This window comes from Pezoporus occidentalis, unplaced genomic scaffold (genome assembly GCF_034315485.1).
Source record: "Pezoporus occidentalis ecotype Australia unplaced genomic scaffold, CSIRO_AGI_Poc_V1 ctg3, whole genome shotgun sequence".
In the NCBI taxonomy this organism is placed as follows: domain Eukaryota; kingdom Metazoa; phylum Chordata; class Aves; order Psittaciformes; family Psittacidae; genus Pezoporus; species Pezoporus occidentalis.
Genome location: NW_026914940.1, coordinates 18,541,933 through 18,569,422, shown reverse-complemented (window position 1 = coordinate 18,569,422; position 27,490 = coordinate 18,541,933). Strand labels below are relative to the sequence as shown.

Genomic DNA, 27,490 nt, shown 5'->3' with positions numbered 1-27,490 from the left:
AAAAGAATGAAAAATAGGGCTAAGACATATAAAATGATATTCCAATCCATTTTTTTTTTTTACCGTTGCTTCCTATACCACACCTTTTCAGAATATTTAACTTCACAGAAACGGGTTTTAAAAGTGTTTTGTCAGTTAAGGTGCTTCTAAATATTTAGAAGCAAATTTCCTTTGAAAGTTAATAAGTGTAATTTAGTTTCTTAGTTTTATTTTTGGGCAGCCCTAGCAATTTTAAGATTACTTAGGGTAATCTGCAAGTTTTATAAAACAGAGCACTGCAAATTGATGATGCAGCTGTATTGAACTTCAAAAGGCTTCAGTGAAGTGTGAAGTTTTAGTTGCAGGGTGAAACTGTCACTTCCATGGACGTGCAGGTATTTACTCCTTATGTGAGAGAAAATAACAAGTAACTCTTCAGGATTTCTCTTTTAATAGGGGGAAAACCTTAACTAAATCAAAATTTATGCCATATTTTGATAATCAAATTCTAATAGTAGTAGAGCCAGTAAACTTCTCAAGTGAATAAGATAACAAGAACATTCAGCCTGAAATAAGATTGCCTCATTTAAGTTTGTCATGTAGAATTGAGGTATTAGGAAGGTTGATAGTAGAGGTGAAAAATGTTTTCAGAACTCCTGTTTGCTATGAAAGAGAAGATGGGTTATTGACTCACCATTGCCAAAGCATCCAGTGGCCTAATTTGTAGTAGTTGTATTATTCCACAAGTTGGTTCAGCAAAACAACAATCATGGTAAGAGCAGAGGAGAATGAATTCTTGTTTTGATTTCATGCTTATTGCTTTGAGATTTACATAGTCTCATAATAACACTTACCAGCCATCTGGTTTCCAGAGGAAAAACTTTTTTTTTCTTACTGGAAAGGCTAGGACATAGCATGCACCATTTAAAAGCTCATTGTCTGGAAATTACATAATGACTTTGTGTTTTCAAATTATTAATTAGCGATTAACTCAGAAAACCAGCAGGTTATGCCAACTCCAGGGGAAATACAATGTGTTTTGCGCAACCTCGCAATTCCTACCAGCAAGAAATCAAATTAAGGTAGTAAAAAAGTGAGCAGGGTTGTTAAAGAAATCAAGTATCTTGTAGCATACACTTCTAGTTTATTTTAAAAGGTGTAGTTTGCTTATTTGTATTTTTGGGTTTATATACCTGTATGCGTAAAGATATGTAACTGTAAGTGTCACATAAATGTTATTTTTCAGTAAATCCTACTGTGCCTGTGACTTAGACTACCGTATGCTTATATTACATATTCCTGATGTGATGATGAAAGTCAGTTTTTTTCATGGTGATTGTAAGGTGTATATGCTGATGAAGTACAGATTAGTAGACCATTATATTGTCAGTTATCACAATAAATGCCATAATGCTGTTGTTATTTGAAGATCTTAAAAAAACCCAATACAAAACACATCGAATCTTTATGGTGCACCATTGTAAATTACAGCAAATATTATCATTATAATTAATCATAAGTCATAATTTTGCAGGCAAAATGAGATCTGAATGTCCACAGAGAAGAACCTATGAATTAATATTCCTTTGCAGTGGACCCTCAGGTTGGGACTGCTTTACTGGAGGGGCACTGTTGATGCCCAGTTTGTGGCTTGTTGTGGCATTTTATTCCACCTGACTTCTCAGATTATTTGGTTTCTATTTAAAATACAGGTTATTAATTTCTCTTACAATGTGATCTAAAGATTTAGTTCTAATTTGAGGCCCTTCATTTTTGTTCTGCATATTGATAAACTTCATTACGGGATTAAAAACAGTGAATCCCCTGTAGTTATTTCAAAATCAAAGCTCTAAGAATATAACTAATTACATGATTCTATAGCTTTTACATTCTGTTAAGTAGTATTTTTATTATATTTGTCAAATGATAAGAATCTCACTAAGCTAAATTACCATTCATTCTAGTACGCATCTACTAGACAAAGATCATGAAGTTTGAGGTTTAGCTAATTCCTAACATCTCAGCTTTCCTTTGCTGTTACTTTAGAACTACCAGTTACTTAAAGCATGGTGTTTTTTTCCATGTGTGTCTCTTATATCACCTGCTGTGTATTTAAGTTTTTCCTTTAAATTTGTCATTGAGTTATGGATGATTTAGGTGTGCTTACTTTTTATTGATGTCTAACCCATATTAGCACTGAATTCTATGTACAAGTTCTGTGGCTTTGATAATGTTATTAGAGATTGAATTTGGGCTTTCGGGCTCATTTTTTCCGCAGTATTCTGTTTAGCTTACATTAAAAAAAGGGGTGGGGTGGGAGTAATAATAATTCGAAGAGAAATAACAACATGTGAGAGAAGTCATTGCTGATTTCTGGACCTTGAAAGTCCAGTTTCCTTTTTCTGATTTAATTGCATGATGGCATACAGACATGAGAGGCCAGTTTCCATCTGAGGAAATGCAGCTAGAAACAAAAGATGAACAGGAATAATCTTCAGCTACATACAGAAGTAGGAAATACTAAATAAGCAGAAGAAAAAATACCCCTCAATTTTCTATAGCAGTATAGGGTGCCTTTGCTGTATGAGAAAAATGTAAGGATTTTGTCTTGAAACTGGGAATGTAAAATTACAGTGAGTAATGAGTATGTATTCCTCTGATCCCTTAATGTACTTGATGCGAGGTTCTGCTTTCATCGTAGCTAACGTGCTGGCCATTAAGTACGCTGCAGCAACATCATTAGTGGCTTCAAAGTGCTTCTGCTTGCATGATATTTTTCCCTCCAGCGGGTGAGCGAGACCAGTGATTAGCAAATACCAATATCTATCACTCACTACTCATGTGATTGCTAGGGAAGTTCTGTGTTTGGAGTAAAGGATTCATTGGAGTTGGAAGTAGAGAGTGAGCTTTTGCTGCTTTCATTGCTCTGAAAAGCTTTTTGTTCTGAGCATGACTTGGCCATGTGCAAGATAAAGTTTGCTATAGTGGTTGTTGGTAAAGGAGATAGGCTGTAGAGAAAGACTTCTGAGCAGCAGGCTGTATATTACCTATGCATTTGAGATACTGAATGATGAGATTAGGACACATGAAGAAGCTTCTGTTGCTTACTAGTATCACAGTTTGCTATGTCTGGAGGAAAGGATTCATTGAAAATCTCTGGATCCTGAATCCTCAGAGGATTTCATTAGACTGTTTGGAGCAGTATGATGTAGATGTTGTTTAACAGGGGTTGACTGCTAGGTGTAGACGTGTCTGTTGGAGTAGAGACCATTGAAGGTTCCTTCCAACCCAAACCATTCTATGATTCTATTCCTTGTTCTCATAGGCTGAGTAAAAAAAAAACCCAAAATCCTACTAAATTGCTCCTTTAATTTTTGTATACTTTTTTGGACTTAAAATGAAAGAGGAGGAGGAGGGAATTTCCTTTATTGGAGAGGTGAATATCAAAACTTAAAATACTTTACCTGTAAAAACCAACATGAATATATGTTAAAAAGAGTTCCAAATATCTCATACATTTATTATTTTTAGACAGTCGTATAGATATAAAAAATCAGTGATACTTATTGTATATGTAAGAAGCATCAAATATTTATATTTTTATTAGATACATAGAATTTTAATGAAAGACACAGAACTAAAAAGCCATCTTCTTACACAAATGATGCTTTTTTTCCTTTTAATCCTGTAAAAAAAACCCAAAGCCAACAACAATCCAAATCCCAAACTTTTTTCATACTTATATAGCTTAAATAACCCACTGGAACTAGATAATATTTTCATCAATCTTAGCCATTTATCAGGGGGCAAATTACTTTGCCAGTATTTCAAATTAGATTGCCAGTAGTTTCTAAAATTATTTTTTAAAAGTTAGCAGGTGGGAATCATAGAGAAATAAATCATGGGTTTAAAAACTATGCAAAATTACCATAATCCAGGGAAAAATGCTTCAGGGATAATATTCCTCTACAAGCAAACAGGAAATTTTCCTTTTCTTGCTGTTACATTTAAGAAAACAACTGATAAACTATCACTGCAAATTATTCGTAATGTAGAAGGTTATCTGCGAGCATCATAGATCAATCTCTGGGAGCTTTATACCAAACTCCGGTTTGCTTTGTAGGCCTTAGGTAAAAATTTCCCTCAGGTATGGTATTGAAACAGGATGCTTGTTACCTCTGGCCTTCTCTTTCTGCTTTTGTACTATGAGAAATACACAGAAGAACAATCTGCTGTTAAGATCTTATGACTGTAGGTAGATTAAGACAGCCAAGAGAGAAAGTAAATAGTCTTCTCACTCTGTATCTTTGTGTTTGATAATATCTCTATAAAAAGTTGTTCCTCCTGATTTATTTTGTGTACACTGAAGTTACAACCTTGACTGAGATGCCACCTTCTAACAAGTGTTTACAGAGAAGAGTTCATTGTCAGTCTCAGAGATTGCAAGTGTGGCTGCTTACATTGGTAAATGGGTGGTCAAGATGGGATAGAAGTAGGAGGAATGGGCTAGAACAATTAGTGAGTACAGTTTATGAAAAGACTTTTGTCATTGTTAGCACTTACTAATAGTTTCAAAAATCTGGTTTCAACTACAATCAACTTCTTTTTGAAATCTGTCCTGTGGGAAAGTAGTTGATAATTTGGGGGAGGTGGGTTGGTATTTGTTTGTTTGTTTGTGACTATTTCTGTTTTCTTGCTCTCTGATAAAATAGAACAATGTTTGTTCCAAAACAAATAAAAATTCAAAGTGCTAATGCCACCCTAAATATTGTAGACGAAAAGAAATACTTAAGAACCAACTTATGCAGCTTATGGTCCATTCACAGACAGTAGACATGTGCTTTTCCGTTCTCACTTTCAGTGCTTTTCATTGAATGCTTAAACCATGAACATGCCAAAATGTTTCAAATTGGGAAATTTATACACACAACTTGCTTATGTGAAAACACAGTAGAAAACAGTAATTTCAGTTTTACTGCATGGAGATTGACTTACCTGAATTTGCTGCACTGACACCTTGCATGTCAGTGCTAGCTCGGGTGCATTAGCCCTGTATGGTAAAAAAAGCACAATTATTTTTTAGCCATTAAGACAGGCTTTGTAAATTTGTCCTGATGACACTGCTTGAGTTAAGCAAAGTAGACACAGGAGATAAGTTTAAATGCACATTTAATTGTGACAAGGTATTACCTGTTGTCTCAAGTTTTTCTATTAAATCTGGCAAGAGTTGACTTTTGAGACGTACAAAATGTCTGAAGTGGCCTGTGTCTGCTCAGGTGAGGGATCATCAGAAGCAGAGATCTGGCTTCCCAAGGACATAAAAAGATCTTTAGGGGAGTCCACCAAAAACCTTCCTTGTGGGACTGAGACACCCCTAACTTGCTGAAAGATGCGATACAGTTCTCCTGACATATGTAGGTGTTGAGAAAATTTTAAGGTTTGGACATAATTGGCTATTTTAATTGTGTATTCAGGAAGGAAAATAGGAGCTGAATCAGGATCAGTGACTGTAGAGTAGGTGGCTTACTGATACAAAAACCTCCTCCCCCTTCTTTTCTAGTTTAAATCACGTTCTATATTTCAATTATCCACTTTACCCTAGAGCAAGAGCAGATACTGTTATTTCCATTATTTTTTCCAAATTATATAGATACATCATAATTAATACATTCTGAAAAAGCCCTTCCCAGGACAAAACTTCTATCACTTATTTGTCAGAAGACAGAACAATGTTGCTAGTTCTAGAAGATCCAGATACCCTTCTCTTTTATTCTTTGGAGTACTCAAACACACTTTGTAGGTTTTATTTTCATATAGTGACATGGGATCAGTTAAGATGCCTCTGAATGCACACCCTTCACTGCTACCAGTTCTGCAGTCATGTTGGCATCATAGAACTGTGGAATTCACTATTAAAACTTCCACTAATCTTTATTCGAGGGAGTAGGAGTTTCAGAATGAAGTTGCAACTATTAAGTCTTCTGTACTGTCACTGGTGCATTACATCTTAAAAAAACCCTGGCATTTAGAGACACACATAGAAAGATCCGTACCTTGAGGGTTTTCTAGTATGGCAACGCTGACTGCCAGCAGGTAGGAATATTTGAGGAGAGGAAGATTCTGTGCCCTCTATGACAGTTGTATTTTAAAACAATTTCAGTTCTTCAGCAAGTACGATCTTTTATGATTATTTCTGCCTGCATATTGTGTAATAGCAGTGCTCATATTGAGGTAAAGTTTATAAAGCCTCAGATTCATCTGCAGGATAGATTTCTGACTTCTGTAGGCCATACAAGGTGCACTTTGCAAAACAGAGCCCCAACAGTGAAAGAATTGCTGTGACTCTTTTATGGATAAGGGTGTTAGAGTACTAAACTTGTATTTCAGCCTGAACCCCTACTTGAAAACCGAGGTCTGATATTTAACTATAGCTCATGCAACTCATGTTTTGTGCACATTTTCCTTTTTTTCCCATGCAAATGAAACTTTGGCATTAATAATGTTTTTTGAAATTAATGTCTCTCTAAGCATGTTTTGAATGGTCAGTTTTCCATCATTTCATAATATTGATTGATTAGAAATACTCCAGCCTTGGCTCTGAGAGCAAACTGCCTATAGGCACAGTCAGTTTTGTTGTGGCTTCTTGGGTAACGATAGGAGAGGACAAGAGAGTGAATGAAAGTGAAGTTCCAAATTAGGGGAACATTTAAAGGTCTTTGAAAAGTTTATGTACAAGCACGGTCAATACTGTCATGTACCAAAGTGCCAAAAGACCTAGCAGTAAGGAATATTAATCTACTTTTATAAAATCAAAGGCTTCATATTTTTTGCTGTAAAGAAATAATTTGAATAAAATTTGACCCTTTCTACAGTAGTCCGTGGGTCAAATTGAGCCTACTATTAAAATTCTCTAATATCTTTCTTGTATTAGCATTTCAAAACTCAATTTAAATATTCACAGAGCTCTTTTTTTTTTTAATAAACTTAACAAAATTCAGGTAATTTCCTTCAACTTTCTTGATTGAAGGAAGGCAGTAGGTACAGATATAAAAAAGATGTACAGCTACGAGCAAAACCTGAAATCAATTATATATAAGAAATAACATAACACATGGAAAGAAATTAATCAAAAGGAAAAATTTCTGCTGTATGATTTTCTTGGTCTGCTACCTGCAGGCAAGGAACGTAAATGAAAAAAAAAAAATCAGCATTCTTCTGACAGATAAGGGAAGAATTAATAAAAATGTTTTCTTCCTACCAGATCCCCTGATGCAACTTATGTTAAAAGTGAGTGGCTGCAGGAAGAACTTATGTGTTTAAAAGTGTAACTCCTTTTTTTGGGCTACAGAACTATACTTTTATACTTTATCTTGCTGTTAAGTTCAATTACATCAGGTTGGTATGGATTTATAGTGTCCAAAGAGCATCTCTTTTCCATTCCTTTTTCTATTAAGTTGGTTGTTAAATCATGGTCATAAAGTTTCTCCCAAGCTGAGCATGAGAAATGGTTTATTCTACTTGGGTGCCACAAATGAAGGTGTCAGGAGTTGACGCAGTCTTCCAATCGGGATAAAACTTGGGAACTTCAGCCAATTTACATAACTGACTGTAGAGATTCAGCATGCGCAGGTAGCATTGCGTCTTTTGAGTATAGCTGTAAAAACATAACAGGGATGACAGAAATAACTTGGTTAAGCTGAATAGAAAACTCAAAGGACTGAAGGAGACATTTCAGTAAAAGTGGGAGTGGTTTGTCTGACAAATATTGAGCTCGTTAAGAAATATATGCAAGGGTTTCTTGTTTGTTTTTTTTTTTCCTAAACTCATTTCCCAGTTTGCACTTCAGTCACCTACTGCCAATAGAATTTTTAATTTTAAAGCTATTCCTGCAGTGGTCAGTTTGTCAAGATTAGGTATTGCCGTCTGCCACCTAACCAAAGTATATTTAGGCACTGCCTTGTCCTTTTCTCTCTACTTTCATGGAATTACACAATTTAAAACATTTCCAGTTCTCGCAGGGAGGAAGGGAGAGGCAATATTTTTTATGAGGAAATTTGAAAATTGGGATCTTTATTAACTAGAAGCCAGAAAAAGAGAAGTAGAATGGACAGTCTTTGGGTCAGGTTGTTGGGGAGCAACTAGTTCAATAGGAAATTTTTTTGTGTTATTTTCTTTTATTATCATCTATGATGTTAGCTGCTGTTGTGTACTTCCCTTTCTGTGGTTGATCTAGATACCTGTAGTTGAACATTCTCCTTCTCAGGGGAATATTGAATGTCTCAGTGATTGAACAATACCAGGCAGTCCTAGTGCTTGACAGAAACTGTAAATTTATTCTCTCACTACAGCATATATTAATCCCGTATTTTATCAATCTTCACCCTGGTTGAACATACAAGGTCTGAAATACTTGAGCCTGGATACTTAAAAAGTCTCTACAAAACCCATGAGAAGGCCAGCTTCCCAGCAAGGAATTTGGGAGTATGTTTTTGCTAATGTCTTGTAAAAACTTCTCTGAAAGGAGAAGCTGGATTGTTTCTGTTGTGATTGTTCGCATCACTGCTATGGTTCACATCACTGCTAAGCTTGTCTTCAGGCTGCTGTAAAAGCATAGGCGTTGGAAACAACCACTCCTTTCAGTTAACTGTATGGCTGAAGAAGTAGCTAAGAAGTCTTGTATAGAAATCTTCCACAAGGAAATGAACTCTGGACTACTGTGGGATGTCTTAATCCCAACTGCCGGATTCAAAGTGAAATAAATTGAACCCTCTTTAATACTTCTAATGTTCCTGACTGAATGATGTGAATCAATATAAAGTATTTGCCTGCTGTTTTTCTTAGGTGATTGTATTTAGAAGAAAATGCTCTTGAAACAGGAGACAAATTTTTCTCAATTCATTTTCCTGAAGCTTTTCCCTCTGTAATCGGAGGGCATCGCATACCTGGGTTTTACTATGAGCTAAAGATAATCTCTGTGTGTGGCAGCATGCTTTCTTAGGAAATATTGGATGGATCCCACAGAATATGCATGATGTTGATCCAGTGAATTTCAGACCTCTCCGATTTATTGGAGTTGTTATTGTTTAATGCTACTGCATCTAATTATACTCATTAACCTCTCCCCAGCCACTCACTGTCAAGTATTGTAGGCTTTCTGAAGCATTCTTAATTTGTTAAGAGCACTGATTTATGTTGCTGCTCTGGGAATGTAGGAGAATATTGGTAGGTGGGAAGGAAGCTAACCACTTAACATTTTCATGAAATAATTATTTCAATGATACTTTCCCACTGTAGGGTACATGAATTTTAAGTGCAAAGCACTGGACAGGAAAGCATATAAGCATGTGCTTAATTTGAGCCTGCGTTTAAGTGGTTTGATTTAGGGAGAATGCTGATAAATTTGACTATGAGAAATGAATACAGAACTTCCCCAGTTTAATGTTATAGAATTTCCATTATTTCATTACGGTTACAGTACCATAAAACTGAAGTCATGCATTGAGATATCAGGACTTAACTTGCTCAAGGGGTCCAGTGCTCAAATTTGTGTTCTTAGGAGTTTTCATTGTAGCAAATGCATCTTTTGTGAAGTGAGTGCAAACCCTTTGGTGGTTCATTCTTACACCTTTCCATGTTATTGAAATTCCTGCAGTGTTGATTTTGTTTTGTTTAGCTAAACATGGCCTATCCTTTCAAGCGATGAGGTAGCATCTGTTACCCATTGTGTAAATATTGCCACTTACATAGCTATCTTTTTGTGTTTGTATCTAGGTTTCTGCATTTATATTTAAGTATATGACTATTTGAGGAAGATTTATATATCTTTTTAGCATTTAATACATTAATAGTGCTAAAAAAGTATGGCCTTGAGTGTCTGTAAATCTGGTAAAAATTAGGGAGCACAATTCAGATTTCCCCACACTGCACAGCCAAGTGGCCTCAATCAGAAGTAATTTTCTCCATGAAGGCACATGCAACTTGCTCCTCAGCCTCTCCTCAGTAGATTTTGTTATTTGTATCAAATTATATCTGGTTTTTCAAAGTGGACTACTGTGTCCACTAAGCCATACAGATTTCTGCCGCATTGATTCTTTCGTTCCTGTCACTAAGTGTACTGTTTTCTACTGCCTCTTGTTTGTCTATGTTATTTGAAAAAATATTTAAGATTTATGGTCATGTCAATAAATATTAATGAAGTAAAGTAAGTACCAAGAAAATAACAAACCTTTGAAAATTCCTGTGTTGAGTATTTGCTTGTTTTATAAAGGAAATATTTTTTTTAGGACCTCATGCAAAATCTTCAGTGAAGTAATGCAGACTTCTTTTGCCTTTAGTACCACCATTGAAGATGAGAGATTGAATTTTTACCTCGTGCATTTGGGAATTCTTAACTGTACCTAGCTAATCAGAAGTGTTTCAGAATCACCTCTCCTTGGGTTACATCACATTCTTTTATAAAGTGCTAGTAGGAAAAGAATAGCTTAAACAAAAAGACAAACATCTAGAATTAACTATTCAACTAAATTCTTAAACCATTTCAGTTTGGAATGTTACTGTTTTATTTAAGCCTAATCATATCTCAGAGCTGTTTACTGTCAGACCACTGTGACATTCAGATGAATTTCAGCAGTAGGAATTACTTGGATTTGCATTACAGTGTCATTATGGCAGTTGGTGGTTTTAAAGTCACACTGATCAGCAGTTATTGAAAAGGATTTTTCATCAGAACAGGGATGGGACCTTAACCCTGTTCCAATTGAAATAAAAGCAAACACAGTACCTCTTGTGCCATAGGTACTTAATAACATGATCAGTCGAAGTAATGAGTGTAATACTAAATCAACAGTTTAAAAGAAATGCAGAAGTATAATGCTAAATTAAGTGATTAAGCTGTATTTGGACTGTTGAAGGTAATATATCAGCATAATAACAATTGGGGAAAAAAGCACTGTCAGGGGAAACAGTTGACAGAAACTGTTATTTTTAGACTTATTTTTGTCTATATGACTCTGTATTTTTAAGTATTTTAAATTGGGGAGGAAGTTGAGTAAATGCTATGTAGGTTGTTTCCTAAACGGAGAAGCTAGTGAAATTTGAAAACCAACCTATATGTTTTTAAACCAGATAATTTCTTAGTTCTCTAGCTGACTTGATTTACACATATCAGTAAGAGGCTTCTGGAAGCACATGGCCAAATTAGGCAAACATGAGCCTTCAGCGTTTATGTGCTTGCATCAGTCAAGAATATATAATTGTGTATGATCTTTATTGTGAGGTTCTGAAAATTGATTTTTATTCATTGTCTATTTATGCGCAAGTAATTAAACGGAGCAGTCAAGAATAGAGTTCAGTCTGTTTATACTTACTAGTAACTGGTTGTTGATTTTACTGTTTAACCTGCTCAGTGTTTGAGTAATAATTAAAAATAGCCACAGAAATCAGATGTTGATAGTTCACATGAAACTAGCAACCAAGAAACACTTAATTTTGCTGGTGCTCTTGTGGGTTGGTCTTATTCATGTTGAACAAAGCCTTACTCTTTAGTTAAACGTTACCAGTATATAGGTCTAGGCATGAGCTGATTGTATTTGAGCACTTAAAAGATGACTCAGGATAAGTATGACAGAATTCGTCCCAAGGATCAGGTTGTAGTAGATGGGTGATTTAGACAAGGCAGCAGCAGCCTGAAACCTAGGAAAAATTTTTATGCACTGGTCTGTCAATTTCAGCAGAAGTCATGCTGATTTTTTGAGTGCGGGGTCTGATGTTAGCCCCTGAGGTGAGCTGTTATGTAAATCTCTGATGTGTGCCCATATGGGACTGGATAAACATCACTGGCTTTTGTATGTGGGTTGGCATAGCGAAAGCTGGCATAGGTGCATGCACCTGATCTTACTTGGATGCGACAATCTTTACATTCCTGTTTTCAAATGCTTGGACACGTAACTTTAGGAAGTGTTACATGCCTGTTCATAGGTAGGATGTATCTGTGGAAGTATTTGTCAAGATTTTTTTTTAGTCTGAGATTTCTTTAAAAAATAAAGACCTAACTCACAAAATGACAGGGGTTTGAACCTGTGCTGTGGAGCTGGTGTGTGCATTGTTTTTCTTCTGCCTTCTTGGAAACAGTGTCAATGGAAATCATGAGGTGTGTGTTTCCATGACTGCTGCAAATAAAAGCATCCCAACTGCACTTTTCTTAATTAATGTGTGGTGATTATTAGCTTGTTGATTATGTACTGATGAGCTGATCAAACAAAGCGGTTTAACATCTAGAAACAGACCTAACTGTCATGTACACATGCCAACTGAATTACTTGCAGATACTTTGCTTTTGCTGTGTTTTATAAGGCACTTATTGAATAAGTCAGATGACAAAGAGCCAGTCATTCAGCAGGAAACTGACTTACCCTGAAATACTGGCTGAAGTTTACATTTTTTCCCTCAAATTTAAAATATTTTGAAAATTTTGAAAGGCATGTGACTGCTTTTGAAAACATGGCATTTATCCATCTTTATACATGGCAGAAACATATGTTTCCCTAAAATAGCATATTTTTGTCTTTGTGTTTGCTTGTCCTTCCTAGTTTATTTATCCAGACATTACCAGGAGTGCACATCAATAAGTGGCTCTACAGATAATGTCACATATTGATGATATTATGAAATATGAAAGGTACTTTTTGATAGTTTGTGCAGAACCACTTGTGCTTTCATTTCTGCTGTGAAACTGGACACATGAAAGGTGCTAAATCTGCCCATGTTTAGCTGCAGTGCATGCTACTGCTTTGTTCTCTGTTCTGTACAGTGTGATACCCACTCTTCATTCTCTGTGCATATGCAGTTGCTGGATTTTTTCCACACATGTCTAGAAGGTGCAATTAACAGTAATGGATACTTTGATAGTGAGGATCTTTATTTCTTCAGCCATAATAATAGCCCCTTATTTTAGGAGATATATTGTTGAATGACAGCTAGTCATTGAGCTGGTTGGTAGGTGGGTGTCCGCAAAAGCAGGTTCATTTGGTCAGATTCTCATTTGGCACAAATAGTCCTGTTTCCATGTAAGAGAGTAGGCTATATTAATTTATGGAATCCCAGCTGGGAATCGTAATCAATTTCAATAAAAAGTAGCCATCATTTTCCTCTGAAGCAAGAATTACACAACCTTGCATGGAATGAATTTTGCTGTTTTAATAAATGTAGGTAGTCACAGGTTCATAATGAATTATATAAAATTAGAGTGTAGTCAATATTTGATTTCTTTTAAAAATTTATCCCTTTTCGTGAAATGCAACAGAATCATTTACGTATTGTATCTCAGCATGATAGATTATATAGGAATAGTGTATTTAATACTGGAAAACTATCATATAAATACAAATTACATTTTTTTCATTAGCTAGCTAGCTTTCATTTCAAGGAAGAAATACTCAGTCAATTATAAATGAGGGTGTCCTTTCATTGGAGAGTGAAATATGTAATTTTTTTCAAGCCTCAGCCATGTATAATGAAATCTCTCTTTTGAAATCCAGTCTTAAAATGGATTTTGAAACATACTGACATTTAATAAAATCTCAGTTAAATTAAAATATGTTCAGTTATTTCAAATCTCTATTTAAATCTAGGGTAATTTTCTACATCCTGCACAGGAGATGTCTTTAGCAAATAGTTACTATTAACCAGTGATTGTTAAGTGATAAGAAAGAAGTTTTCATGTTTGAGTACATTCCAGTTGGTAACGTGAGTGTTCTGTACTAGATTTGTCAGATACTGGCTCTTCAGGAGGATCTGTAGCAGTGATAACTGCCTAGATTACTAGAAGAAGGATCAAAGATGTCAGGCTGCCATTTCAAATTCAGACTCATGTCCTGCTTCTGTAACTGGCTTGTTTCTGTAGCCCTTGGCTAGTAGTTTACCATGATGGTTGTTTGGTCTCTGTGAAATGAAGTGATAGTCTGTCCAAGTCCTGTCGATTGACTGGGAGTCTATTAAATGGTCTAGTAAATGGGTGATCATGGATACCATTAGGTTCTGGTTAAAGCAAAATAGCAGAATAAGCTGAAGTTTATACTGTCAATACCTTTGTAGTAATTCACTGTTGTCAGTGCCGTTAACTTGACAAATGAAGCTTGTAAAGGGAATGTATTAAGTACTGTAATTCAGCATCGAAAAACAATGACTAATAAACAAGAGAAGGCTCTTTACTGTTTACTGGGGTTTACAAATGTAGCTTTGATTTCTATTGTTAAAACTGTTAGTAGTGGAGCCTGATGAATAATTAAAAAACCCATCTATTACTAACACACTATTAATAATACTTTGCATATTCTGATTTGAAGTCATCAGGAAAACAGTCACTTTCAATTTCAATTTCCATAAAATGTTATTTGTCTAATTCCAATAAATGCTGAACACAGCTGTGGAAGAAAAACTAGCCAAAGACCTCCAGTTATAAGTTCACTAAGGCTATGTTTCCCATTGTCCTGTTAGATGGTTTTGCCACAGTGTTCCTGATTCTTTTTAAAGGGCCGCTTGAGGATGCCATTGAGGATGAAGAAGAAGAGTGCCTGTCTGAGGAAAATGATACTGTCTCAAAAGAAGACTTTCCATTGGAGGAAAGCTTTTCTGCAGAGTTTGAGCCTGAAAATCTGAACTGTGAAGAAGTGGAATACTTTTGTAATAAAGGTAATCACTGTAGCCCACCTCTTGAGGAAATACTGGCCATATTCTGCCCAATTGGTCAAAGGGATTCTTTTTTGTTGTTGTTGTTTGAAATGTACAAAAAGTCCTGTTAATACAGTACCTTAAAAATAGGAAAAAGTCACTTGTGGAGTTCAGTCTGGCCAGGGGGTAAATATTTAAAGATGCTGGAAAATGTACTTTTCAGGGAGGTGAATCGTCTTGCCTTTAATATTTTCCTCCAAGAATGTTATTTTCTATATATTTAACTGTAGAGAACAGGCCTCAGAAGTCAATTATTATCAGATCCAAAGCCAGCAATGCAGCCTGTCTGTTCATTGCTTCTTTGCCTACGAAACATTGCTTGAAAACCAGATTGTGTCCGTAGATTCTAGTATTAAAATCGAGCTTATTATGGAACTTATTATGCGTCGCAGAAGAGTAGTGATTTGTGAAAAGATAACTTTTAAAGTTGCAGGTGCCTTTTTGATGCATTCGTTACTTGCAAATTATTGAAGGTAGAGGTATTTTAGCATAAACTGCACCAGTTCATTCATACCCAATGTTCAGTCTGCAAGGTTGTGCTGTTTCCCATTCAGATGACAAAAAGTGCACTATCGTACTGTTATTTAGAACATTTATTTAACTTTCTTTCTGCCGGATTTCTGCTTGATTGCTTTATTGTTTGTCTTCTGCAGGTAAGGATGCCTATGAAATAGCTGGAGTTCTTGTGTTGATGTTCTTCTGTTAGTCCACAACCCCCTCACACATTTGGATATTGATGATTTCTCTGTCTGTCCTTTCCCAGATATTGACATACACTTTCTCATGATAGCTTGATACGGTCCTGTTTTTGTGTTATTTTCATCTGTCTTTGAGAAAGTAGAATAAATCTAAAGAGTCAAATGTTATGACTACAGAATGTTAATCTTTCCTAGAATCTTTAGCCGTTAGTGGAGATGGCATAAAAATGTATTTTCTACTTGTCCTTTAAGTAGCTTGCAAACTTTTGAAAATGTAATTTACTTTTTGTTCTACAGGTTCTTGATACTTAGTTGGTATCCTAAGAGCTCAAAGCCAGTCTAGTCAACAGTTTAGAGTTTAGCTGCTACAAATCTTACTGTGAAGGAAGAGAGACCAGATTATGAATGGAAATGCTTTACAGATGGGGAGTTAAGTGCTATTATAACTATACTGTAAACAAATACTTCAATTACTGTGCATTTACTTGTTCACATGCCTCTCAGACATCATTTTCCTTAGCTGAGAAAAAGTACCATTCCTGTTATTGGCATTACTAAATAATTACTTAAACCACTATTTGCATACTTACACTGGTGTCTCTTGAGTTCCTTCTGTCAGCAGTGGAAGACTACGCACCAGTGTTAGTTCATATCAGTTTGATATCATCATTTTTCTATACTTCTTACTGCATTTCTAGGGTACATGAATGGAAATACTACTGTTTTGGGTGAAATCCAGAAAAATATATTTGTTTTTGTTTGTTTATAGCAATCAATATTGCAAATTCATATTGAATTTGAGGATATCTTGGCAGTTTCCTTGAATGGACACCTTTTTCAGAAAAAAAACGTGAATCCATGGAATATTGTATTAAACAAGATCAGTAAATTATATGGGAATACATTTAAATCTGACTCTTGATTATCATATATCTTATTAAGCATATCTGCTGATTCTTGAAGCTGAATACTTTTGACTCCCAAGCAGTTCTTTTTCCAAGTGTGTCGTAGTTATAATAAAATCTTGAACCCATCCACTGCAACTGTTGCAGAAGAAAAGTTGAAAAGGCAATTTCTGAGATGAAGGGGCCCATAAAACCCTAATCTATTTCCAGCTGAGGCAGTGTGACAGAAAGTCCCATTTTGAAGTAAGTTGAGACTATCCCTGGAAAAGGGTGGAGTGGGAGACTAGATATGTTTTTATTATACTAGATATATTGGTTTTTATTATTGTCTCATCTTCCGTTGGATGTCCTTCATGTGTGTCCCCATGTTCTTCAGTGTCACATCTTATGTGTAGTACATGTAGTACATGAGGTCATGTATGTTTTTTCTGAGTATTAAACCGAAGAAGACAAAACTAATCTGGAAAGCAAATAATTTTTTTGTGCCCTTTCTTAGTGAAAGGGTTTGTGACTGTATTGCATAGTAAATACTAAAAGTAAGAATGATTGTCATGATTTTTTCATGAATCTGTTAATCATTCATAACCTGCTTTTTTTTTTTTCCTTTCTATTGCTTTGGTATTGAAATTAAAAGATGGTATGAGAAATAAGCTGGTTTTCAAAAAAGATACTTTTTCTTTATGCATTATGAATGAAAGCTTGAAAATGACATATGTACCAAATAGGTTAGAGAGCAAATAAATGCATTCTGATTTCTGTTTTGAGGGCCAGACTTTTCTGATTTTTGCTTGGGTCTTTGACAGTCTGTAAAGCACAGATATCCTCAAAGGAGGGAAAAAATAAATGTACATCTGCATTTTCTCATGTGACAGGTTTCTCTTTCCCAGAAAATACCAGAATTGGCACATAAATCCTTTATGTCATCTCTGCATTCTCATGCTAGCATGGACCATTAAAGGTTCTAGAATGTAAGGGGATTTTTACTGGATATAAATCTTCATCTATCCTGGCTCCCTGTTTCCCTCTGTGGAGTTTCTTCCTATCTGATCTAGAACAAGAGAGCAAGTGAGTAGTGGGGCTTTCTGCAGAAATCAGGAGTCATGGCAACAAATTGCACAACTGTTAGGGACAAGGTATTTGTGAGGCTTCATACTTCCCCAGCTGTGTAAATCCAAGCATCATCTAAAACCAGAGGCTTTTAACTATCCAAACTAGGCACTGATGGGAAAAATTTACTGAACTCACCAATCGGATGAATGAAAGTAGAGGACTTAAAGGTTCACAACTTGATAACTTTGGCTTTTTGACTGAAGAGTTTTTCCAGTCAAGCTGTGTGTGATCCTACTATGAGCAGGGAGCAGTCTCTTCCTGTCTAAATTGCAAGCAGCTAACCTTTATAAAGCCATAGTTGTCATTCCTACCTTATTAATTTGGGTTTGTGAGATTGATTCAGCAGAATAGTTGCCAGAATTAGAAGGTGAAGGCAAAAGCCTCTGCAAAGTGTGAAGCAAATTAATCACATTGATTAAGCTACATGTCATTTTACATCTTCTCCTTTCTCAAAACTATGATTTTGGCTGTTATTTTCACTTCTCCTTTTACTCATTAATGGCTTTTATGACAAGGAATCTGGAAAATTCCACCTTCCCCTCAGGTTTGCAATGCCACAAAACCAGAATTAACATTGCTACATGTGAATAATTATCCCTGTGTGGCCTTCATTTACACTCAAATCTGAAGAGGTGAACAGTGTTTAAACATGTAAATATTAAAAGCAAAAATGGAAATTAGAAACCTAGTATTTATCAGGGATCATTTTAAGCCTGTAACTGTGAATTTTAACCTTTGGATGAAGTTGCCCATCCAAGAAGGAATATTTTAGAAGAGCCTCAGAATAGTTGGCAGTTAGAAGTTTGATTTGTTTGCAATTTGACAGTGAGGTTAGGGGAAAGGGAATATTTTAGAAAAAGCAATGGTAATAAGTCATAGTGTTCTTCCACTACAAAGCTGCACTAGTCTCAGTCCTTGGGGAAGAAATGTAGGTAGGATGTAGCCTTGGTGATAATGCATTGCACTTTGTCAGTTTGTGGATAGTATTTACAGATTAACATTTATAGGTAAGAATAAGAAAATGAGGTGATGCTAACAGAGACATGAAAAGTGAGCTGGGGGCATGATGGGGCTAATAAAAGTGGGAAAGTGATCACAAAAAGGGGGCATAAACAGCAGAACAGTACAAAAGCCAGAGTTGGAGATGATGGGATGAAAAACAAAGTATGAAGTCGAGTTCTCTTGAACTTGAACTATGGCTGTGAAGTATCATTTGCTTTTTCAGTCTCTGACCACTGTGTCATCCTGCCTAGATACTGTCAGGAAAAATAAAAAAAGTGCTCTCATCCGTTACTTGGAAAGTTTGCCATACTCATAGGGCAGTGGCACCCCTCTTCTCTGTAAAAAGCAGGGAGAATAGGAGCCTTGTCCACTTCATAAGGGTGAGATCTGGCTAAACAGATTACAGTTCCTTGTGACCTTCTTAGCAGACGTGCTCGATGAGGGATTAGCTTTCAAAGTAAAAGTTACCTTGAACAATGAGAGAGATCACTTGAGATTAGTAGATAGTGAAGTAGCTGTGTTCAGAGAAGGAAAGAGGCAAGAGAAGAAGATGGAGGAAGGACTCAAGAGAGAAAATGTGGGTCTGTTTCCAGAAGAAAGAGGCAAATGGATGAATGTACATATCTGACAATTAAAGACATATCCGTTTCTTGCTGCCATGCTTACCAGCACAATTCCGTTGAAATATCCTGTTCTTCTATTGTAGCTTCCCGTTGTTGCTCCATCATAAGGCCGCATTGGCACCAGCCCTCAGTGGAAGGATATTCAGTGGCTGTAACACTGCTGGTGACAGATTGGAAAGCAAATGGCTTCTGTTTCCATCTGTTACCTGTGCTTCAGTTAGTGACATAGGAAGGTATGGGGGATACATAGGGTGGGATGAAGATTGATTGTTTCATGATGCAGTGCTTTTAGGATCTATAGTACAAAGTGCTATGTATGCCTGTAGCAAATCAGTGTCGATGCATGGTTGCAGTTCACAATACATTGCTTATCTTTATTTGTGGGGGAAGAGGGAGTTGAGGGGAGTCCAGTGCTGTCTGAAACTTGTACACAGTTCTAAGCAAGAGGAGAACTTGGGGTATATTTAGGCTTCTGCATAATGAGTGAATACCTGCTGCTGTATTCTCGTATTGTGGTTAGGCAGGAGGGGATGAGCTCAGAACCTGATCCATGATTTCTGCTTGTGTATTTTGCCAGTAGCTTGCCAGACCAGCTTAGGACTGGAATTTTTTATATTAAACCATGTGACCTGATTGTGCAGCCAGGCTTGAGATTCAGGGAAACAGCTGCAGTGTGATTCTCCATATAAGAAAAAGCATATACAAAGCTAAGTTCTACTGTGCATTAATCTTTCCTTTCATACTTCATGTGCAAAGCTATCATGCTGCCATCTGTAATACCAGACAAACTCTTAACACCCTGAAAATGATTTCTGTCTGTCCTGTTTTCCTCTGTGACTTTGGGTGTGTATGCCTGTGTGTGTGTATGTAAATATCTTTCACTTCTTTCATGTCAGGCATGTAATGGCTAACAATATGCTTGCTATTTTCTTTTTTGGGATCAAAAAGTAGACTTATGCCTTTCTCCCCTTCTCCCCTTCCCCTACCCCTTTTTTTAAAAAAAAAACAGAAACCTTTTAATCAGTAATGTTTCTTTCATTTTCAGTAATGGATTTCATGACAAATTTCTACCTCTTTTGCTATAGCAAGTGGAAGTAGGATCAGCGTAAGGCAGCTATACCATAATCACTTTGAGCTCAATAAGGAGATCTTTACAGGCAACTTTCTTCTTATTTCTTAACGGGATTAAGAAGCTCAGCTCTTTAAATTCTTGCATATAACACTGACATTTTCAGGGTGTGTTTGGACCAGGGAGTTCAAAGAGAAGGAATAAAAAAGAAAAGCCAATATGACTTTGTTTTTTACCTTGCTGGAGGAGCTGTTTGTGCAAATCGCCTATAAGCTTATTGACCTGAATCTTTGACTCCTTGTTTTCTCTGGATTTGGCTGGAGTGTAGACACTGATAGAGCACTGATAGAGGTGATTGCACAGCCCTCGGCTTTAGTTGGCACCAGACACCCCCCCCTCCTTGTGCCTGACATTATCTTTCCCTGGCAATACTTCTGTTCTGTTCTCTTGGAGCATGTTCCTTTTTTTTTTTTTATTATTTGTTTGGTTTTGTTTCTTTTTAAATTTATCTTAATTCATTGCATTTTATTTATATAGACTTTCCAAGTAATAGACACATTAATTCCTTTCAGTAAACGGAGACAGAAGGCATGTATGTGTACTGATGTATTTTCATTTCCTAGGATAACAAGAATCTGACCAAGAACTCACAGTGCTACTCCTTTGGAAAATACAATAGTTACCTCTTTTTTTGCATGTTTGTGAACCTGTGTTGAAATCTCGTGTCCCCCAGAATGAGGGTTCCTGTGCATTCATCTATATCCCATTCAGCTGAAACAGTTAAATACTGTGCATCTTCCATAGTTTTCGTCAGATGCTGAATATGGACAAAGAAAGGAAGGGGGTTCTCTGATAATAGCCTTTGAGTGGTGATGAGTCAGAATTAGACTGAATCCTGGCGGGATGAAAGGAGACCTTTTTCTTCTGAATATCAGAATTTGCCTTGTGCTTTACCTTTCATGCTTTCTCAATTTACTCTTACTGGAGGTCAGAGGACTGCCTGTTTTCTTGCTAGAAGAGAAGGAGGTATTTGAAAATACTGCAGTGAGTTTTCTGACCATTCACTTGAAAGCATGGAAAGGCTTCAAGGATAACAAATACAAGATTGTCTATCCTGTACTCTTTTCTACATACTTCTAACCCATGTGGAAACCTATCAAGCTGTATTTTCAGTCCAACTGAAATCCATCAACTTTAGTGGGATAAAAGCTTGCCCTGAGTTTGACAAGCAAACTCTTCTTCTTAAAAGAAATTTGTCATCAGACAGAAAACTGTATCACAAAAAAGAAACAAGCCATGTTTCAAGAAGTAAACGCATAGATCCAAATAGAAAACATTATTTTAACTGTATAGAATTATAAAGTGAGAGAAACACTTAAGTAGCTTACTCAACTTTAAGCAGTTTATCAAAGCAACTTCAGCCTTTTCAGTCAGCACATTTTGGTTTTCTTAAGAACAATGAAATTGTGAATTCTGTCACAGCTATCAGGAAAGGGACTATTTGGTTAAAACAAATAGAGCAATGTCCACTTTCTAGAAAGTCACAAAAATTGAACTTGGATTGACTTAAATTTGAACTTAAATTTGACAGGATATGAATTGCAAATTAGTAAGGGTAATCTTGAAAATATGAAATGCACAAATAGCAAATTTCAGCACGTGTTCTTAGTTCATGTGTACTATACAGCTGTTACTAATTTCATTTATAAAGAAGTCCATTTTGCCTTTCTGTCTGATTTGGTGTTCTTGACACAGAAATTCCAAATACTGTTTTAGAATTCTGAGATGTTGCCTGAAAAATTGTTGTCAACCTATGTCCAAAAAGCAGAGTTTCTCACTGGCTGTATCTTGTATAAGGTAGCAGTGGGGTTGTTTGCAGGAATTTGCCTCTCTTAGGAACAGGAAAAATAAATGAAGCAAATGGTGAATTTACAACATTGTTGGATAAGTATTATATTATTGCTGGTTAGATTCTTGTGGATAAGACAAAAAGAAGCATTTATTTGTGAGTGCTAAGTGTTTTTCTTGGGTTTGACTCTCAGAAGTCTAGACTGTTTTTGAAATAACTTATAATACAGCATGTATTTGGAAACGTAACGCCAGCGATAGGGGATTGGCTGCTTCTGATACTGAAGCGCTGTGACTGTTGATTATTTTAAATAAAAGCATCAAACTATTTACAAGGTAAATTAAAATTTCACTTTGTAAAAACAGATATATATTGATATTTGTTATGTAGCAGTGGGTGGAAATCACACGAAAACAGGATGTCTATATGATAACAATTCCAGCTGTACATAATAAAATGAGATTTTCTTGGCTGGATGATGATTTCTGACAGCATTTCTGCAGTGGGAGAAAACAAGAATTGTTATTAATTAAGTATAGATATCAACTTGCAGAAGAGTCTTCAAACTTAAGAGTTTAAAACTTACTAGAGTGTCTCTGAAGTCATCTCTGTTCTGCTGCAGGGTGTTTTAGCGTCTCATTGGATGAGATGCTAAATTCTCCATTGGAATTTTTGAAAATCATGCTAAGTAACAGACTTTGTTTGGGGGATCTAAATATCTTTAAAAATGTGCTTCTGCTGCTTTTCTAACCAAGTGCCTAGAGCTACATAAGTTTGAACCCCAGCTTGGTACTTGAATATGTCTTATAGAGTTCTTGTAATTGAAATTTTAATGGGGAAAGATTGAAAAGGCCCAAGACATTTTTAGTTTGTTTTTTTTTGTTTTGTTTTGGGTTTTTTTTTTTCTGTTTAAAGCTATAGAAACTTTTGCATAGTGAGTGTATCTGAATGATACTCATTTGTAGTACTGGTGCCACAAATTCGCTCCCTAAAAATTAGGATAAATATAAAACTCACTAATAGAAGGGAAGTCTGAATACAATTTAGAGAATATTTTCACTGTTCTGCAAGAAATACATGTGAACCAGTGATCCTTGTCTTGAAAGGACTTCAAAAGCAAACGGTGCGATAATGAGAATGTATCGAACACTTGGAGAAAGAGGAAGGCCAGATGCAGTCTAGATGAAGTGACTGCACAGCAGTGTATTATCCCAGGAGAAAAATGCCATAGACGAAATGGTTAGAAATAATTGACACTGTTTTTTAATGTGACCACTGTGCTGAAATGTCATTGTGTCAAGGTGTCATTTTGTTAAACAAAGTAGTGATTTTAATATGAGCTAAAATAGTTTCCATACTGTTATTTTGTAGAGTAAACGGCTTACACACATGTAGGTACTCAACGATACATGGATATTCATAGACCTTTCATAAATGTTAGGATAAGAGACATTTGCTGGATAAATAATTTTAAGAGTGCTTAGGGCAACTAGAAACATACAGTTATTTCAAATGAGATTTATCCCAGGAGAAATTATGATTGTTAATCAGCATGACAGAAAACAATAATTGCTTGCAAAGAAGGAAAGTATTGAGATAATTAATGTAATCTGGTACAAAATGCAGTGGATTAACATGTACAAGTGTTGATTTCTTGCAGGTACCCTAGTAAATCAGTCATCTGAGGGACAAATTTTGCTCAAACTTACTGTATTGGTAGAGGGACTGCCTCAGTTGACTTTGGTGGGCTTCTCTGAAATTATTTCAGATATACATCAGATGAAGTGATAACAGAGTCTGGTAGTGATAGCATCAGATCTCTGCCTCTCTTTCTGTTCTTGCAAGGCTTGCAGAATAAATCCATTTGAATGGCACTATAGCAACTGTAGTTGTTTAGCTTGTCTGCACACCAGAAGCCAAATATGGCAATGTATGGAAACATCCCTCCTAATTTATTTAGTATTTTTATTCTCAGAGTTTTATTTCCATACCAAAAGCATATTTAAATATGTTTTCCCCGTTATTTGCATGTATTTTATAAACAGAATGTTTTATGTCTGCTGAAGACTTGCCATTAAAATTAGAGATTTCTGCTTGTTAAATATAAGTATAGAACCTTTAAAAAAGGGTAATTCACAAGGACAGTTAAGTTCTGTTAGATGTCATTGATATTCTTAAGCATAGTGTGTGCTGCCAAAAGGTAAGTTACGTTGAATGAATTAAGTACATTGCATTTGTATTTTAAGTTGTACATGGTTTATTTCAAAGTTACAAGTGTTACTTTTGAAGAGAGGTTCCTGGCAGTGATTCTCAGCTTACAGTGTGTTTCTTAGGATTCGAGAGCAAGATTAACAGTGCGTGTAAGCTGTGTTACTGGTCATAGGCATTGTGAGAAAGCAAATAATAAAGGATAATTTTTGAATGTTAACTTGCGGCTTCTGAAGCTCTGGCTTCTGGTTCGTACATGCAGTCTCACAATCTTTCTTTGGTTAGGTCTGGAATTTGGAAAACCACTGTTTGTTGTGACAGAAAGCAGGAAAGGGCCCCAGCAAAGCCTGTCCCTTCACGGCCAGATGCACTGGCCTGTTGACGCACATAAGGTTATGTGCCTTGTTGAACTAAAATCTACAGTGTGTGATTCCCCACGTCTCTGCATCATGCCCGTTTTCTCTTTTGGCAGTACAAATTGCTACAGGCTTTGTAACAATTTATTTCTGAATTGATTTATTATAATTGAGAAGTGATGTTTCATGCTGAACAGCTGTATTAGGATGTTAACAATTTAAGTTTACGTTTATGCTGCCAGGAAGAACGAACACAAACTGAATTTCAAACTTCTAATGTTCTCTCACTGTAATAGAAGCTGCCATGTGCTGTTTGTGACTGGTACAGTCCTTCACCCAAAGCTATTTTGTCTGATGATAAAACCATGAGTGTATGAAGCTTGCACATTTTTCATCTCTTTTATGACCTTATCTTTCGTGAGCGGCTTCTGTGAAGGTATCCTAACTATAGGAGCACCTGGCAAACATATATGATATCTATGCTGTGATAAGCAGTTGTGAACAAGAAAGTAGATCTGTCAGTCCTGAACTGTTCATTGTTAAAAATACTTTGTTGATTTAGCTGATTGCAAAATACATTATAGAGTGACTAACAGCTGCTATAATGTTCCTGGTAAGAAAGTTCAATAGTTACATTGTATGAGACTTTCTGTAAGAGCCTAATACTGATAGGAACAACATGGATTAAAACAGCAGGGTTGAGAAGAACTGCTAACCCATGTGCTTCTTTAAAATACCACAACTACTTGTGGTACAAGCTGATTAAGTACAAATTGGGAAGTCTTTAATTTGTTAAAAAGATTAAAGAGAAATTACTTCTTAATATTCAAGTCTTTTCCTCCTTGTCAGTGTTGTCAGAGATGTTTGAGTTCTTCCTCTCATATTTCTGGTAATATGTCTCTTTATAGTCTTCAGATTCCCTGATGAACTGTGCCACACTGAATTGCAGAGTTTTAGCGTGCTCACTTGCATCTATTGCATGAACACTAGGATATTAAAAACAACATAAAAAAAAACTTTGAACTGTTTTTGAAGAGCAGCAGAAACAGTTAATACTGGTCAGAAATAGTAAGGTCAAGACATATCTTACTGAAGCTGTTTGAATAACTTTTTTTTTTTTTCCTCTTAGTTAAGCAGTATTTTGTGTACTCAGCACTTCATTGTAAGGCAGAGATTTGTTTCACCTAACTTTAGCTGTCTAAAGATAGGTTCCTAGTCCAAGTTGCGTGTCTCAGAGGATGACTCATTTCAACTACCTCAGACACCAAGAGGTCTCTCGTATCTTCACCATCCTCGAATAGGATGAGTCATTGAGGAGGTTTCTCTGTTCCGTATCTATAGGAGCACATACATAAGTCTGGACTAACTTAACGTTCAGACATCTAATCTTAGATGAGATGAATTCTGCCCAAAGCGTAGCTTTAATACCAAATATAGAGAAATAACAGAAAGTCCAGTAGGCTTGACTCATGAGTAAGTATACTATATGATATTTCAGATTCTTGCTCACAAGAGTCTTTTTTTTTCATGCAGTGATGTTTTTTCACAGGAAAGAATTCACTTACCATTTTTTGTTGCCAGAAGGAAAAACCTAAACAGAAGCAGATTTTGCTTTATTTTAGAGTGTATATGATTGGCAGTACTTCTATACCATTCTTTGGTGTTGATGGTAAAAAGTTATTTCTCATTTAATTTGAATGCAAAATGTAATTGAGCAGCAAAGTGAAGAAACAAACATGAGAAAAAACAAAAACAATGGGATTAGAGAAGTAGTGAGTGGTGTATAAGGCAAAGAAAGCACTTGATTTCACTGGGAAGAAAGAAAGAAAATAATGTCCTGGATCCTATTAAATGTCTACACCTGTAAATTGAAGAAAAATGTAATCAGTTTTAAAAATAAATAAAAAAATAGTCTTATTGAGACTGGAAAATAGTGAATGAGCTAAAAGATTAAACAATGGAAAGAAAATAAATTCTGTAAGGAAATTTGTTTACCACAGCAAAGTTGTGCTAAACTAATGTTAGCTGCTAAAGTAGTATTAAGTAAGAGGAAAGAAAAGAAAAAAAGCATGTGTTTTGTTATCAGCTCCTGTGGTAAGCCTCCTTAGCCTCCTCTGGCTTTTTGAAGTTGCAGTGTCTTCAGCACCAAATGGATTGACTTAGTTGTCCATTTCCATTTGACGTTGATGCTCAGCTGAACCTGGGGTAGACTAGCTTCACTGATGGATTCTGAAGTCCACAGTAGTGTAGTGTTTGCTGGTTTCACTGTCAGGTTGCTTTAGTAGGGAGGGAGAGTAGTGTGGGGAACAGGAGAAATTATTATGTAATATTGCCAGTGTGTAATGCGTGGACCTTGATAGTTGATGAATAATAGAAAATAGAAAATATCAATGAAAATAATTAGAATTACTTCTAGATGCAAACCAGAGTTTTCCTTAATGTAAATTCTACACATTTTGTTGCACTTTATTTGCATGGGTCATGCATTAATTCATGACAAGTTGATTATGAAAAACATGTAATGCCATACTTCATAAAACACTGAAAAAGCAAGTTAGTATAAAATTAAGCCATCTGCAGATACACATTTTCAGGTCTTTCTTCATTTCCCAAGTTATGAATTATGTTTTGCTATAGGTTTTATACCTTAGCTGTAATTCTGTCCTTTTCCCCTTCAGCCCAATCTTTTCACATAAGTTTCTCCTTCTCTCAGTTCTAGTAGTTTCATTTGCTTGATATTTTGGTCGGTTGCATTCATTGAAATAATGCTCAAATTTGCATGCTAACACCAGGCGTGTATGTATTATAACCTGGAAAGACTTTTATATTTTGGAGATAAATTTTCCATGCCTGTGCTCTATTTAGAATTCTTATTACTTCTAAATTTTGCTGGGTTTGTTGTTGAGCTATTGTTTATAGTGGAAGGAAGACACTTTCTTTTGTACAAAAATTCCATGCAAAGCA

General features: G+C 35.9%; 1 protein-coding gene across 2 annotated transcripts in view; it reads left to right on the top strand.

Moving 5' to 3' along the window:
- Positions 1-27,490, top strand: part of ZFPM2 (zinc finger protein, FOG family member 2) — a 312,069-nt gene that overhangs the window by 48,214 nt on the left and 236,365 nt on the right. The window contains exon 2 of one of the 2 annotated variants that reach the window (XM_062627193.1): positions 14,509-14,667. The exons of the other annotated variant lie outside the window; for it this stretch is intronic. Within the exon in view, the coding sequence (XP_062483177.1) occupies positions 14,509-14,667 (159 nt within the window). The remainder of the gene's footprint in view (positions 1-14,508; positions 14,668-27,490) is intronic. 2 annotated transcript variants of the gene reach the window in all.